Source organism: Aotus nancymaae, unplaced genomic scaffold (genome assembly GCF_030222135.1).
Source record: "Aotus nancymaae isolate 86718 unplaced genomic scaffold, 86718_ANA_hifiasm-v0.15.2.pri h1tg000032l_0, whole genome shotgun sequence".
NCBI classification, from domain to species: domain Eukaryota; kingdom Metazoa; phylum Chordata; class Mammalia; order Primates; family Aotidae; genus Aotus; species Aotus nancymaae.
This window is the reverse complement of record NW_026988445.1, coordinates 11,410,720-11,422,972: the sequence shown is the minus strand read 5'-3', so window position 1 is coordinate 11,422,972 and position 12,253 is coordinate 11,410,720. Positions and strand designations below refer to the sequence as shown.

The window sequence follows — 12,253 nt, the reverse complement described above, 5'->3', positions numbered from 1 at the left end:
CAAAATTTTAACATTGGTGCTGTAACATACATACTGTTTATTGATTCGTTGTGATTGGTGAGAAAATCGTAGAGTCTCTGAGAGAGTTAACTTTAGAGTATAAGTGCAGTTCAAAACCAAATCCCTACTAACACAGTGCTAAAAAAAATAGTTGTTGCACTTTGGGAGGCTGAGGGGGGCAGATCACTTGAGGTCAGGAGTTCAAGACCAGCCTGGCCAACATGGTGAAACCCCGTCTCTACTAAAAAATATATATATGAAAAATTAGCCAGGTGTGGTGGTGGGTGCCTGTAATCCAAGCTACTTGGGAGGCTGAGGCAGGAGAATTGCTTAAACCCAGGAGGTAGAGGTTGCAGTGAGCCAAGATCATGCCATTGCACTCTAGCTTGGGCAACAGAGAGAGATTCTGTCTCAAAAAAAAAAAAAAAAAATTGAGGAGTGAATGTAAGATGGACACAGAAAATCCCTCATGACACCTGCCTGTTTCGGCTGTGTAGAGGCATATGGGCAGATCCTGTGGCTTAGACTCCCAATCCTATGGTCCCTGGCTCCGATGGCTTTTCCCATAATGTTTTGATATTCCAACAAACTTAATTAGCTCAACGATCAATCACAGAAAGGTAAATCTAGAAGCGAATTTACAGATGATACAGCTCCACCCTGTAAATATGTTCATGATATCGCAGATTGGCCAGCTCACGGCTTGCTCTTTGTTCCTAGCTCTGTGCCTGGCCTCAGAGGAGGGTCTTGGTGCATGTTTGACTTTTTAATCTTTATTTGCACCTGTTACCCACTGTCACCCTCACTGCTCCGCTTGCTGCAGACACGGAAGGTTCACTAAGGCCTTAAGGCACTCATGCAAGATCACAAGGAAAATAAATCCATAAGGCATGTAAAATTTGGACTTGATCATGTTGGCCTTTAACGTGCCTAGAGCAATGGAACGGGCACTCTGGGGCTGGTGGAATTCAAGACGCTCTGGCTGAAGATTCAGAAGTATCTGGTAACTCTTCTTTTCCTCCTGGGCATCCTCGGGGCTCTGGTCCCTCTCCTCTGTTCTAATCCTCCCTTACACTTATTCCTGGTCCACTGTAGTCTGACCACATCCTTAATCATGGTCAAAACTATTGAGACCTGGGCACATTGTTCAGGACGGAGCAAGTAGGCAATGAGAGACTCTCATGCCAACCACCGCCCTGAAGGCCTGCTATTCAGACAGCAAAGGGGCCAGCACTGGCCAAGCTCTTAACCTTGCTCTGAATCCTTCTTGGGAGGAGTCAATAGGGTCTCTTTTTGAATGTGTCCCTGCCCTTTTGAGGAAGCAGTGCCGTGGAGGGAGATGGTTCTAGCAGGGGCCATGAATGGTTGTTTTCTACTTGGGATTTCTTTCCTGCTTTAGGAGATCTATCGGGAAACTGATTATAACCATTCAGGTACCATGGATGCCCACGAGATGAGGACAGCCCTCAGGAAGGCAGGTGAGAACACATCCTGTAGACACTGTCTTGGGATCCATGTGTGCACATTGTAAATATTTATTCTCATGACGATGATTGTTAATGATCATCGTTTGTAGCTATCTTATATGGAATATCAAGGCAACAACAAAGCTTTGTTGAGTAGCTTCCCTGTCCAGGAAGGGGAGAATATTGCTGGATTCCATAGAGCATGATACTTCAGAATTTTTCCAAGATCTCTGCCTGTTACTGGGAAGGTGATGGCAATTACAGAGGACAGGGCTATGGAGACGGACAGGAACTGGACAGACAGGCAGCCCCCTCACCTTCTCTGCTTTGACTTGCTGATGTGACCCATGGCTGAGTTGGTGCTGGTGCTAGTGCTAGCTCTGGAATGAGGGTGACCCTGATGTGGAGCAGCTACAAGGAGAGGGATGGATGGCAGAAACCTTCTGGAATTCCCTGGAGAAGGCAGAGTCAGGCCTGGTTTGCAGATTGATACAGAACCACAGGGTCCCCCCCACCGCAACGTCAGCTCCTTGAGTATTTATGAGAGACAGTGCTGAGTCCTCCACTCCACCTGTGACCCAGGCCCCCTCTGCCCTCAGGTTTCACCCTCAACAGCCAGGTGCAGCAGACCATTGCCCTGCGGTATGCATGCAGCAAGCTTGGCATTGACTTTGACAGCTTCGTGGCTTGTATGATCCGCCTGGAGACCCTCTTCAGTGAGTCATTCTGTCCTCCAACCCCATCCTATTAATCCCAAGGTGCAAGGTGGGCAGGGCCAAGGGGCCTTTAGAAACAGACATTGCCTTTAGGAGGCTGGGGGCCCAGAAAATGATAGACAGGGCTTCTGTAATGCTGGCAACTTGGGGGTGAGGGGCAGCTGAACCTGAAGGGGCTGAGGAAGTCCAGGCTGGCCAGATCCAGGACTAAGGCTGCCTGTTTTTGGAGATTACAAAGCTGCCATCCAGACTATCATGTAAATATAGTGTGCAGTCACTAGGCCAAGATGAATGCATTTCAGTAACATTCTTAGATGGCTTTTAGTGTCTATCTATAATTGATTTTCAATAGGAATCATACTGAGAACATGTGCCACCTTCCAGCAAGAAATGGGGGGTGTTCTCTGGAAGGTGTTTTCCTGACATCTTGGGCCTTGAGATTAGATATCTTATTAGGGAGGGATTTTTCCTTCCACTGAGGTTTCGTAGGTGTTATGTTCTAGTGGGTTAAGGTCAGTTAGCCAGAGACAAAGCTAAGGGACTGGATTACCCACAAGCAAGATAACCACCATCTGTTTGACAACATTGCACCCTGATAAAGTAATTGTACGTTTCTGATATAAAGCTTCGAGGGTGGAGACACCAAAGGGACCATCTCTGCTGGCAACGGGGTTTGTCTGTTTCTTCAGGGGCATCCGATCCCCCAAAAGCTCATTGTGTGTCCTGGATCTAGCTTTTTGAGGTCCCTGGGTCTAGGTGGGGCCTGGAGGGGAGGGGGTGTAGGGTAAAGGGGAGTTCCCCAGGTGGGGATGGGGTAGACAGAGGCAGCTCTCTGACTGTTTCAAAGTCGAGGAACAGCCTTATCTAATTTCATTCCTTCTCTGGCATTTTAGAACTATTCAGGCTTCTGGACAAAGATAAGGATGGCATGGTGCAGCTCTCTCTGGCTGAGGTAAATGGCCTGAGGTCTGATGAACTGCTGGCTGATGGTGCTCTGAAATTCTTGGACCATGGAGTTGCTGAGTGGCGCTTATTCCTATTGACTGTCTTAGTTCCATGTGAATACCAAGTGCGTTTTGTAGTAGGCCTTGGTGGGAGGAAAGCAATTATTATGCAGTTTTCGAAACATTTTTGTTATTATCATTATCATCGTAAAGATAAAGCTACAGCTACATTTCAGATCGTTTCAGAGCTGCAAGCCCTTGTTAGTTTAAACAGAGTTGTGGGTGGTGGGCGCCATATAAAGCGTCTGACTTCTAAGACCAGCTATCTTAGATGGACCTATGAAAGGATGTAGCAAACAAAGATGAAATTGCCACAGGTAGAATGATGCAAAATGTTGTCACATAGTGTTTTTGCAGAAAAAATCAGAGTAATTCCCCTGTGGACACTGCAGCCCTGTATGACAGAGGCCTTTACTGGCCAGAGGGGACAGCAGGAAGTGTGGAGATGTCTCCAGGGTCCAGGCGGGGGAGGCATTGGCCTTTGACTTGCTTCTGAGGTGGTGGAAGTAGAGGGCCAGGTTATTGCTGTCTGTGCCCAGTTATGTGTGCCCATCCGCTTCCTTTTCTTTAAAGCAGGAATGCCAGTGATCTCTTTCCTGTAGCCCAGGAAAGGCCTTCCTAGAAATGGACCTGTGGATTCCTACAGATACCTGGACAACAGTGTGGAACCTAAAATGGAATGTGGTTGTGTTGCACATAAAACATAAAATACACACACATATATATACACACACAAATATACACATATAGGCATATATATACACATATAGAAACAAATATATATAAAGAAAAAATATATGCACATATATAGGAATCTATAGGAATATAAATACACACAGACACATATTTATATATTGTCTGTATGTGTGTATGAATATATGTGCACAGATCTATTTTTGGAGCTCCCTTTGGGTCTGGAGCTTTTTCGGAGTCACATTTCTGTAGTGCCCTGGCTCAGGAGTTAGAGGAGTTAGTGACTTAGCAAAGGCCTTCCTCGCTTCCCATAGTTGAGCAAGGCATTTACTGGAGAATGGAGATGAAAAGGTCACACCCATATGAGGCAGGAGAGCATCGATGGTGAAAGCATACCAGCTCCTGAGAAGCAAGAACTCAACCTTGTCTCTTTCTTTTGCAGTGGCTGTGCTGCGTGTTGGTCTGACCTGGGGTTTCGGACACAGTGACACTCTCTGCCCCACTGCATGCCTCTTGTCACCCCTTCTCTACAATTTTGTGAACATTTATGCTCCAGTGGGATTCACTGGTTGTTCATATTGTTCTTGACTGTCATAATTCCCTGAGTTCCTGGCCTGTCTCATCAGAGCAGGCTGGGGAGCCCTGGGTCTCTTTCAGCAGCACTGAGCTCTGAGCTGTGTAAGCCAACTGGGTGGGCCCAGTGGAGGGGAAGCAATCAATTAAAGCTGTGAGCCAGAATGGTTTCCGCCTTTCTCCCGTGATATGCTATCTGGGCTGAGTCCTAGGCTTTTTACGCTTTAGGAAAGATGTTCTCGGGAAATGGCACGATGCAAAACTGCTGAAAGATTAAAAAAAAAAGTGGGTTAATTTCTCAGAGGAAAGGCCTGCTGTGGACCAAAAGCTGCATCCGGAGGCCACCTTCAGGAAGGAGCCCAGGAAGGGGTCAGGGAGGGGATGCTGGGAGAACAGGGCTTTCTTCCTTATCTGCAGACAGGGGAGGCTGCTGGACTGTACTGAGGGGAATTCTTACCTGGCCAATAGCTAGAGGGGAAATACAGTTCAGGTTAGTTTTGCTCACAGGTGAACGCTGGCATCCTTGTCGTTGGTAAGAAAATAGATGCCACAGCCATGTGGCCTAAGGGAGGGATGTGGATAGGGTTGGTTGTTCTATGCAGACTCTATGTCCGCATAGCTGGTTGTTCTGTGCAGACGTGAAATATCAAGGAGAATACGCACGCACGCACGCACGTATCCACACACGCATGCACGCACGTAACCACGCACGCATGCACGCACGTTCACATTTGCGCGCGCACGCGTTGGCGCTGGATCAGCGTAATTGATTATGGATTGATTTTCTTCTTCTGGAAGTAGATTTAGATAAATGTTCCTCATAGGAATATGACTCCTAAGTGTGGCAAGCATCAGGTGATTTCAATGCTGCCTTCGAATCTCCCGAGACCTGGCGGGGACGATGGGTCAGGCCCTTAACTGAAGAGAAGAGGTAAAAGCTCTGGGCTCTCATCCCTCAGGGAGGGGCTCTGCCATGCACCACTGTGGGGAGGGCTCTGTCAATATGATGGTGGAGAAAGAGATACAGTTGTTTTGGCAGCCTGTGGGTCCCAGAAGAAAAGGAGTCCTTCCTCGTCCAGTCAGGGATAGGAGGGAGGAGCTGTGTCAGCAGGACTCAGCAGGTGTGTGCCCGGTCACTCTAGGGCTGCCCGGAGAGGCCGTGCAGCCTGCTCCTGTGACCAGCTGGTGTTATTCTCATGCTCATTGACAAGCTGACCAGGTACAGGTCTTCACTCTACCCACTGTAGAGCACTAAAGCCAATTCTCCATAAATAGAAAGTGCTATGTTATAATCGACTTGCAACAGGTAGTTTTATTTTGAAGCCCTGCAGAATTCAAGTACTTTAGGGCATAGTCTGGTAATAAATAAAATACTGTCTCATTACAAAACATCCTTTGCTTTCAGGGGCCTGTGTCCGAGGTAAGGACTGTCCTGGGGACTCCTTACCAATACAGCCCAAGAAGCAGGTCAAAGATGCTAACGCTACAGTTTCCCTCTCAAACCCCTGAGAGTCGGCCTTATGCTTCCTTCTCCTCCCAGATGAAGGCAGTAGGAGATGATGCTTTTAGTGATGGCCTTGTCCTTGCCCCTAGATGTGGCTGTATCTCAGGAGAGCTGTGTGTCCCCTGGAATCCCCTGCTCCACAGCACCTGCACTTCCCCTCTGGGAGCCGGCACCACACTTTATTGCATTAACATGCTGACTTGCCTGCCTTCCCCACTCCGGGTGGATAGTCTGTGGAGGCAGAGACGGAGTTTTCCTTGTTATCCAAAGCCTAGAACAGTGCCTGGCACAAAGTAGACACTTAATGAATGTGAACTCTGTCTTTCATTTGCAGAAGAGGAGGCTCTGTAGACTGTAGAGCAGGTGCCTCCCTGTGTTTCCCCAGCAGAGAGGGTGTGTTTGTACTGGTTCCTCACAGATGACACAGCAGCCCCTGGCAGCAGAAGCCCCAGTGGGGACTGCCATTGATGTGCAGATTCATCAAAGCTGGGTCTCTGTTGGCAGGGAGTTGCTGAGGGTTGAAGGGCTGTGGAGCTCTGGGAGGACATGTGGCCCTGGCAGGGTCTCCTGCTGAGCTGGTCCCTCCCCCAGCTTCTCCTTACTCTGACAATGCCAGGAGCAGAGGAGGCCATGGCTGCCTCCCATGTCATGTGGTCTTTGATTTGTGCAGAGAAGCCCAGGGAGCTCTGATTCCCCCTGTGGGTGTGGGGGTGGGGGGAAGTCAGCCTGGAGAGACAGGCACTGGGGTGTTCCTCTTCCTCTGTTGCACTCCCACCCTCCCTAGCTTCAGAGCCAATTCATATCACCTCTAAAAGGCACAATTTGTTTCCTTATTAGTAAATAGGAAGAAACACAAGACACTGTGCAAGTCCCAGACTTATCTAAGACCTTCTGGAACACAGAAGCTGACATTTCAGTGAGAGGCATTTTGGGCGTCCTGAATATTCTGGGTAATTCCACCACAACAAGGCCATCTTCAGCGAGCTCCCGTTCCCTGCTGAGAGTCATGGATTAGCTTGCTCCTCACATCCACCTGCCCAGGCAGGGCATTTTGTAATTATGTGCAATCACAGAAGCAGCTTGGAGCGGGGTTGGGAGAGCCAGGCAGACAGCCCATCCACCGGCAACAGGAGGCTCTTCCTGGCCAAGGTCCTGACAACAGCCATGTCTCATCAGCCCTGCTTTGCGGGGTTACGCACCAGCGCCCATCACAACTGGCAGACAGGCTCCCCGCCCACCTGGGTGGTCTCTCTCTGGCTCATTGGCTGGCTCCTCTCACATACCAGCTGTTCTTCTGAGTCAGGGCAGGCTCAGCCTGTCAGCTTCTCCGACGTCCAGCATCTCGGCAGCTTTGGATGTTCTAGTTCCCTCTGAGCCCGAGCCTTGTCATTGCTCCTAGCTCTGGTTCTGGGATGTGGCCATTCCACCACACCCTAGCCCACCACTTCCCTACTCCCCTCTCAGTCTCCTGTCCATGTCTTCCATCCGTATGTTGACCCTTTCCTTCAATTTATGTGTGAGGTTGGCTGACCTTGAGAGTTTACATCCTTGATAGTGAATAACCAAGACGCCTACTGACCTCTCCACTTCAGAAAAGATAGCATCAGAAAGGGCCCACTTAGAGGTGGACCCCTCTGCCACCTTTTCTCTTCCCCCACCCCTCTTTGTTTTTAACACAGTCTCTTGATTTGTCACTCAGGCTGTAGTGTAGTGAGCGATCTCAGCTCACTGCAGTCTCTACCTCCTGGGCTCAAGCAATTCTCCTGCCTCAGCCTCCTGAATAGCTGGGACCACAGGCTTGCACTACCACACCCAACTATTTCTTTGTATTTTTGGTAGAGGCGGGGTTTCATCATGTTGCCCAGGCTGGTCTCGAACTCTGGAACTCAAGCGATCTACCCACCTCAGCCTCCCAAACTGCTGGGGTTACAGGCCTAAGCCACCACGCCTGGCATAGGTTATAAGTGGTGTGACGATGGAGGACATCTATGTGTTACAATAAGTGCTATGAGCTGAAGGTTTATGCCCCCACTCCTGAATTCATCCATTAAATTCTAAACCCCACTGTGAGGGTGTTTGGAGGCGGGGTCTTTGGGAGGTGATAAGGTCATGAGAGTGGGGTCCTCATGAATGGGATTAGTGCCCTCTAGAAGGGTACAGGAGAGCTTCCTAGTCCCTTCCACCCTGTGAGGACACAGTGAGAAGACGCCCATCTATGAACCAGGCAGGGGACCCTCACAGACACCAGATCTGCCAATGCTTTGATCTTGGACTTCTCAGCCTTCGAAACTATGAGAACTAAATTTCTGTTGTTTATAAGCCACCCAGTTTACAGTATTTTGTTGCAGCAGCCAGGACAGACTAAGACAACAAGGATGAAGAGAAGCATCCTGGACGTCCTCTGCCTGTAATTAGGGCTGATATGCGGCACACCACGTCCGAGCATATTCCATTTGGCTTTGGTCTTTGGAAAGGATAATGTTAGTCACTTACTAGTGGAAGTTGCATGGAGAAGGAGGGTTCACTTATAGGGGACAGGGTGATCATTTGGAGTTTGCAAGCTGTGAAGACAGATGTTGGCTCTTCACAATTTTGGAAGGGTTCACCAGTTAAGCATAGGACCTTAAGGGGAATGGAAATAAGGCAGAGGCATGGTTCTGGCAGCTGAGTTCCTTAAGGCCTGCAGAAGGCTGCCGATGCATCTCTCACTCCCTCATTATACTCTGGACCAGAGCCAGGGGCTGCAGGGATGTGGGGAGATCCTTTCCTTAATCACCATCTGTTGACACTTTTCTTTTTCTTTGTGAAAACATTTACATTTATATCTTTATGTTAAACATTTTCATTTCTATATAAATTATTTTATTACTTTGTTATTATTTGATATGTACTTATCAAATTATATACACGTTTCTGTATTTAGATATTATTTACTTATTTGAGACAGGGTCTTGCTCTGTTACCCAGAGCTGGAGGGCAGTGGTGCCATCTCGGCTCACTGTAGCTTAGACCTCCTGGGCTCAAGTGATCCTTCCACCTCTGCCTCCCGAGTGGCTGGGACTGACTACAGGCATGTGCCATCACACCCAATTATTTAAAACATTGTTTGTAAAGACACGGTCTCACTATGTTGCCCAGGCTAATTTCCAACTCTTGGCCTCAAGTGATCCTCCCGCCTCGGCCTCTCAAAGTGCTGGGATTACAGGTGTGAGCCACCATGCCTGGTCCAGATGTTACTTATACAAATCTAATAGAAGTAAAAGAATGCTATAGTGAAGCCCCATCATTATGAATTAGATTTTAATATTTTATCATATCTATTTTGTCATTTTTTGCTGGAGTAAATTGTACCCTGTATTATGCATGTCTAAGAAAGGATATTTTATGACACAACCACAGCACCATTCTCCAACCAAACAAAATTTGCAAGAATTCTTTAATCACATGTCATAACCAATCTATATTCAAATTTCGCTGATTGGCTTCAAAATATATTCTTACGGTTGGTTTATTTGGATGAGGACTCAAAGAAGACCCCTAGCTTGCACCTTTTAATCTAGAGCAATCCTCCCCTTTCTTCATGCTGTTGAGTGATTAACAAATAATTGGACTTTTAAAAAAGGGCTCTGGCAATATGAATGTGCTCTACATGTTTCTCAGTCTAATTAAATGTCATGCGGAGTTCCCATTCCACCCAGCTTCCTCCCTCTCCCCAGGGCTATACAGAATGGTTTACAGGGACAGCAAAATGGGAAAAGGGTGTCTAATTTTCACTCCACTGTGGTTGCTGTCGAAGCCTGCCTGTCTTTGGAGGTGACAGCTCCTGCTCCTGGCCCCATGGGCTTCAACACTAACTGGCCTGGGAGTCACTGCCAGGGTGTGGGAACCAGTCTCTGCTATGGGCATCTTTTTCCTGGCCTATAGGAATTTCTCTTTCTTCTGAATCTTTCCTCCCCAACCACTCCTGACTCCCTCCCAGAGCTTCAGCTTTGAAAGAAGAAAAATCCCAAAGGCATTCTCCACAGGCTGCCTCTCTTGGTCAGAGTTGCCCCTGAAGCCAGAGAGCACACAGCTTGGACACCCACTGACCGCAGAGGGAAGGAAGCTTGAGTCCTTAGTGAATTATTCTGCCCCTATTAAAGAAGCAGCTCACTGGTGGAGAGAGGAGAAGATAAGAGGAAGTTTACACTCCCTGAAAGGGCTCCCATGGACTGGAATTTCATTTCATTCATTCAGTCACTATTAAAACATTTGATCGCTAGCACACCCCCACTTCAAAAAGATATCTACGGATTTCCTAGACTGTCATCTTACTTTCTCCATGCCTCAGTTTCCTTACTGGTGAAATGAGATAGTAATAGATATATGCCTTGTGGGATTGTTGTAAGAATCAGTGAGATACTGTACAAATGCACACAGAAAGTGCCCATTCCCCAGGAGACACGCCATCAACATCGTTGATTATTATTGCTTTTGTAGTTACTGTTAGAGGCAAGTTCAGGTCTTTTTAGCATCTATTGAGCCTTGTCTCTGGGCTTCCTTTTGGTCCCAATCAATTTTCAATCTAAGATAGGGAATCCTGAGGTTCAGTGATATTCTCAGAGCTGTATTATCAAGTGTTCCTGTTGGCCGGTGGGGGCAGGGCTGTGCTAATCCTGGCCTGTCTGAGGCTCTGAGGATGCTAGGCTCAGGGGAAGGGCATTGCCAAAGAGAATCAGCTTCTCAGTTTCCACGGAAGGGAATGGCTCTGATAGTAAAAACAGAGGAAAGCAGATGGAAACTCGCCGGGATTTTAGAAGGTTCTGTGTATATTATAAGCCTTCAGTTTAGGCGTGTTGAATTGAATTCAGTTCAACAAGGAAAAGAAGATTAGGAGATGAGAGGCATGATCTGGTGATGAAATTCGAGCCAAAAATCACCCCGCAGTCAAAATTATCCTGCGTCTGCTCTGGAAGGGATTGCTGGGGAGTCTGTTCCAGAACTTCATGGATACTAATGAGTGGATTTGTACAGTGGATTTACCCAGCAGGCACAGGCTGTGCCTGTTTGGCTCTTCAGCTTCTCCTGGCTACCTGAAATGGGAACCCCCACCATCCTGAGGAGAGCAGGCAGAGTCTCTGGTGATGGAGTCACTGTCTTTCTTTCTGCTCAGTAATTCAGGCAATAAACATTTCTTAAGCACCAACTACATGTCAGGCTCAGTCTTTGCCCTGGGAGTTGCTGAGAAGAGATGCAAAGATGAATAAGACAAGTCATTTTCCCCAATAAGCTTGCCACTGAACGAAGACAGGCCCATATGCAGGTAGTAATTTGAAATATTGCATGACATAAGTGCTGTAGGAGACATACAGAAAAGTCAAGCCAGCCAAGAAGAGAGAGGTTAATGCAGCCTCAGGAAACAAAGCAGGCTTCATGCAAGATGGGTAGAAATTAGACAGGTAGAATTTCATTCCTTCGTTCATCCAGTAAATATTTATTAAGCATCAGCTATAGTCTAGGTATTGTGTGAAGCCCTGGTAAAGGAGAGGGAAAGGCATTCCAGACAGGGAACAGCATGAGAGAAGGCAAGAGGATGGGATAAACGAGCCTGTGTGGAGAAGCCCACAATCTTCTGGAGGAGGCTGAGCTTCACCTCACCTTTGAGGCCGTCACTGCAGCCCCCACAGGACAGCCTCGGCCAGGAAGCAGCTGTCTTCCTTGCTTATTCCTGTCTTCTGTTCCATGATCCTGTCTATGTTACCAATGTGGTAATTTTCCTTTCTATATCAGAGAGAAATAATTTCAGGCTACTCCCCAGTTAGAGCAAAATCCTCAGACTCCCCAAGATTCAGTTTGCACGGTAACATCTACCCCATCCATTCCCTGGGCTGGAAGGGCCCTGAGAATTCTTTGGCAGCAAGGGACACCTTCTATGGCTGCTGCCTAGCAGCATGTCAGAGCACTTTGACATGCAGCCAACCTGTGGCTTTTGTAGCTGCATCCTCACCACTGAGGGTGAAGAAGGGAGTGCCAACCCTCAGAACCATAGAGGTGTCCTTTATGGGGGATGTCCCTGGGTGAGCCCAGAAATGTTCCTCTAGAGCTGGAAAGCAATCCAGAAGCATGGCTGATGGAGCGCAGTCGGCTCCCACTTCCACCTGCATTCTTGAAACATTTACTACTAATTAATTTCTGAATTACACAACAATACACTTCCTAATTACACAGGGGAAGCACCAGCAGCTATAACAGGGTTGTTATCTATTGCACAAGTGATTCTATTAGATGCTTTACCAGAAATGAGAGAAGGGAGGAAGG

General features: G+C 47.7%; 1 protein-coding gene across 1 annotated transcript in view; it reads left to right on the top strand.

Moving 5' to 3' along the window:
• The window catches only part of CAPN8 (calpain 8), a 72,227-nt gene extending 67,616 nt beyond the window's left edge, over nucleotides 1-4,611 (top strand). The window contains exons 17-21 of the mRNA XM_064383547.1: nucleotides 935-1,003; nucleotides 1,400-1,478; nucleotides 2,066-2,182; nucleotides 3,076-3,134; nucleotides 4,322-4,611. Of these exons, the coding sequence (XP_064239617.1) occupies nucleotides 935-1,003; nucleotides 1,400-1,478; nucleotides 2,066-2,182; nucleotides 3,076-3,134; nucleotides 4,322-4,345 (348 nt within the window). The 3' untranslated portion in view covers nucleotides 4,346-4,611. The remainder of the gene's footprint in view (nucleotides 1-934; nucleotides 1,004-1,399; nucleotides 1,479-2,065; nucleotides 2,183-3,075; nucleotides 3,135-4,321) is intronic.
• The last annotated feature ends 7,642 nt before the right edge of the window (nucleotides 4,612-12,253 follow it).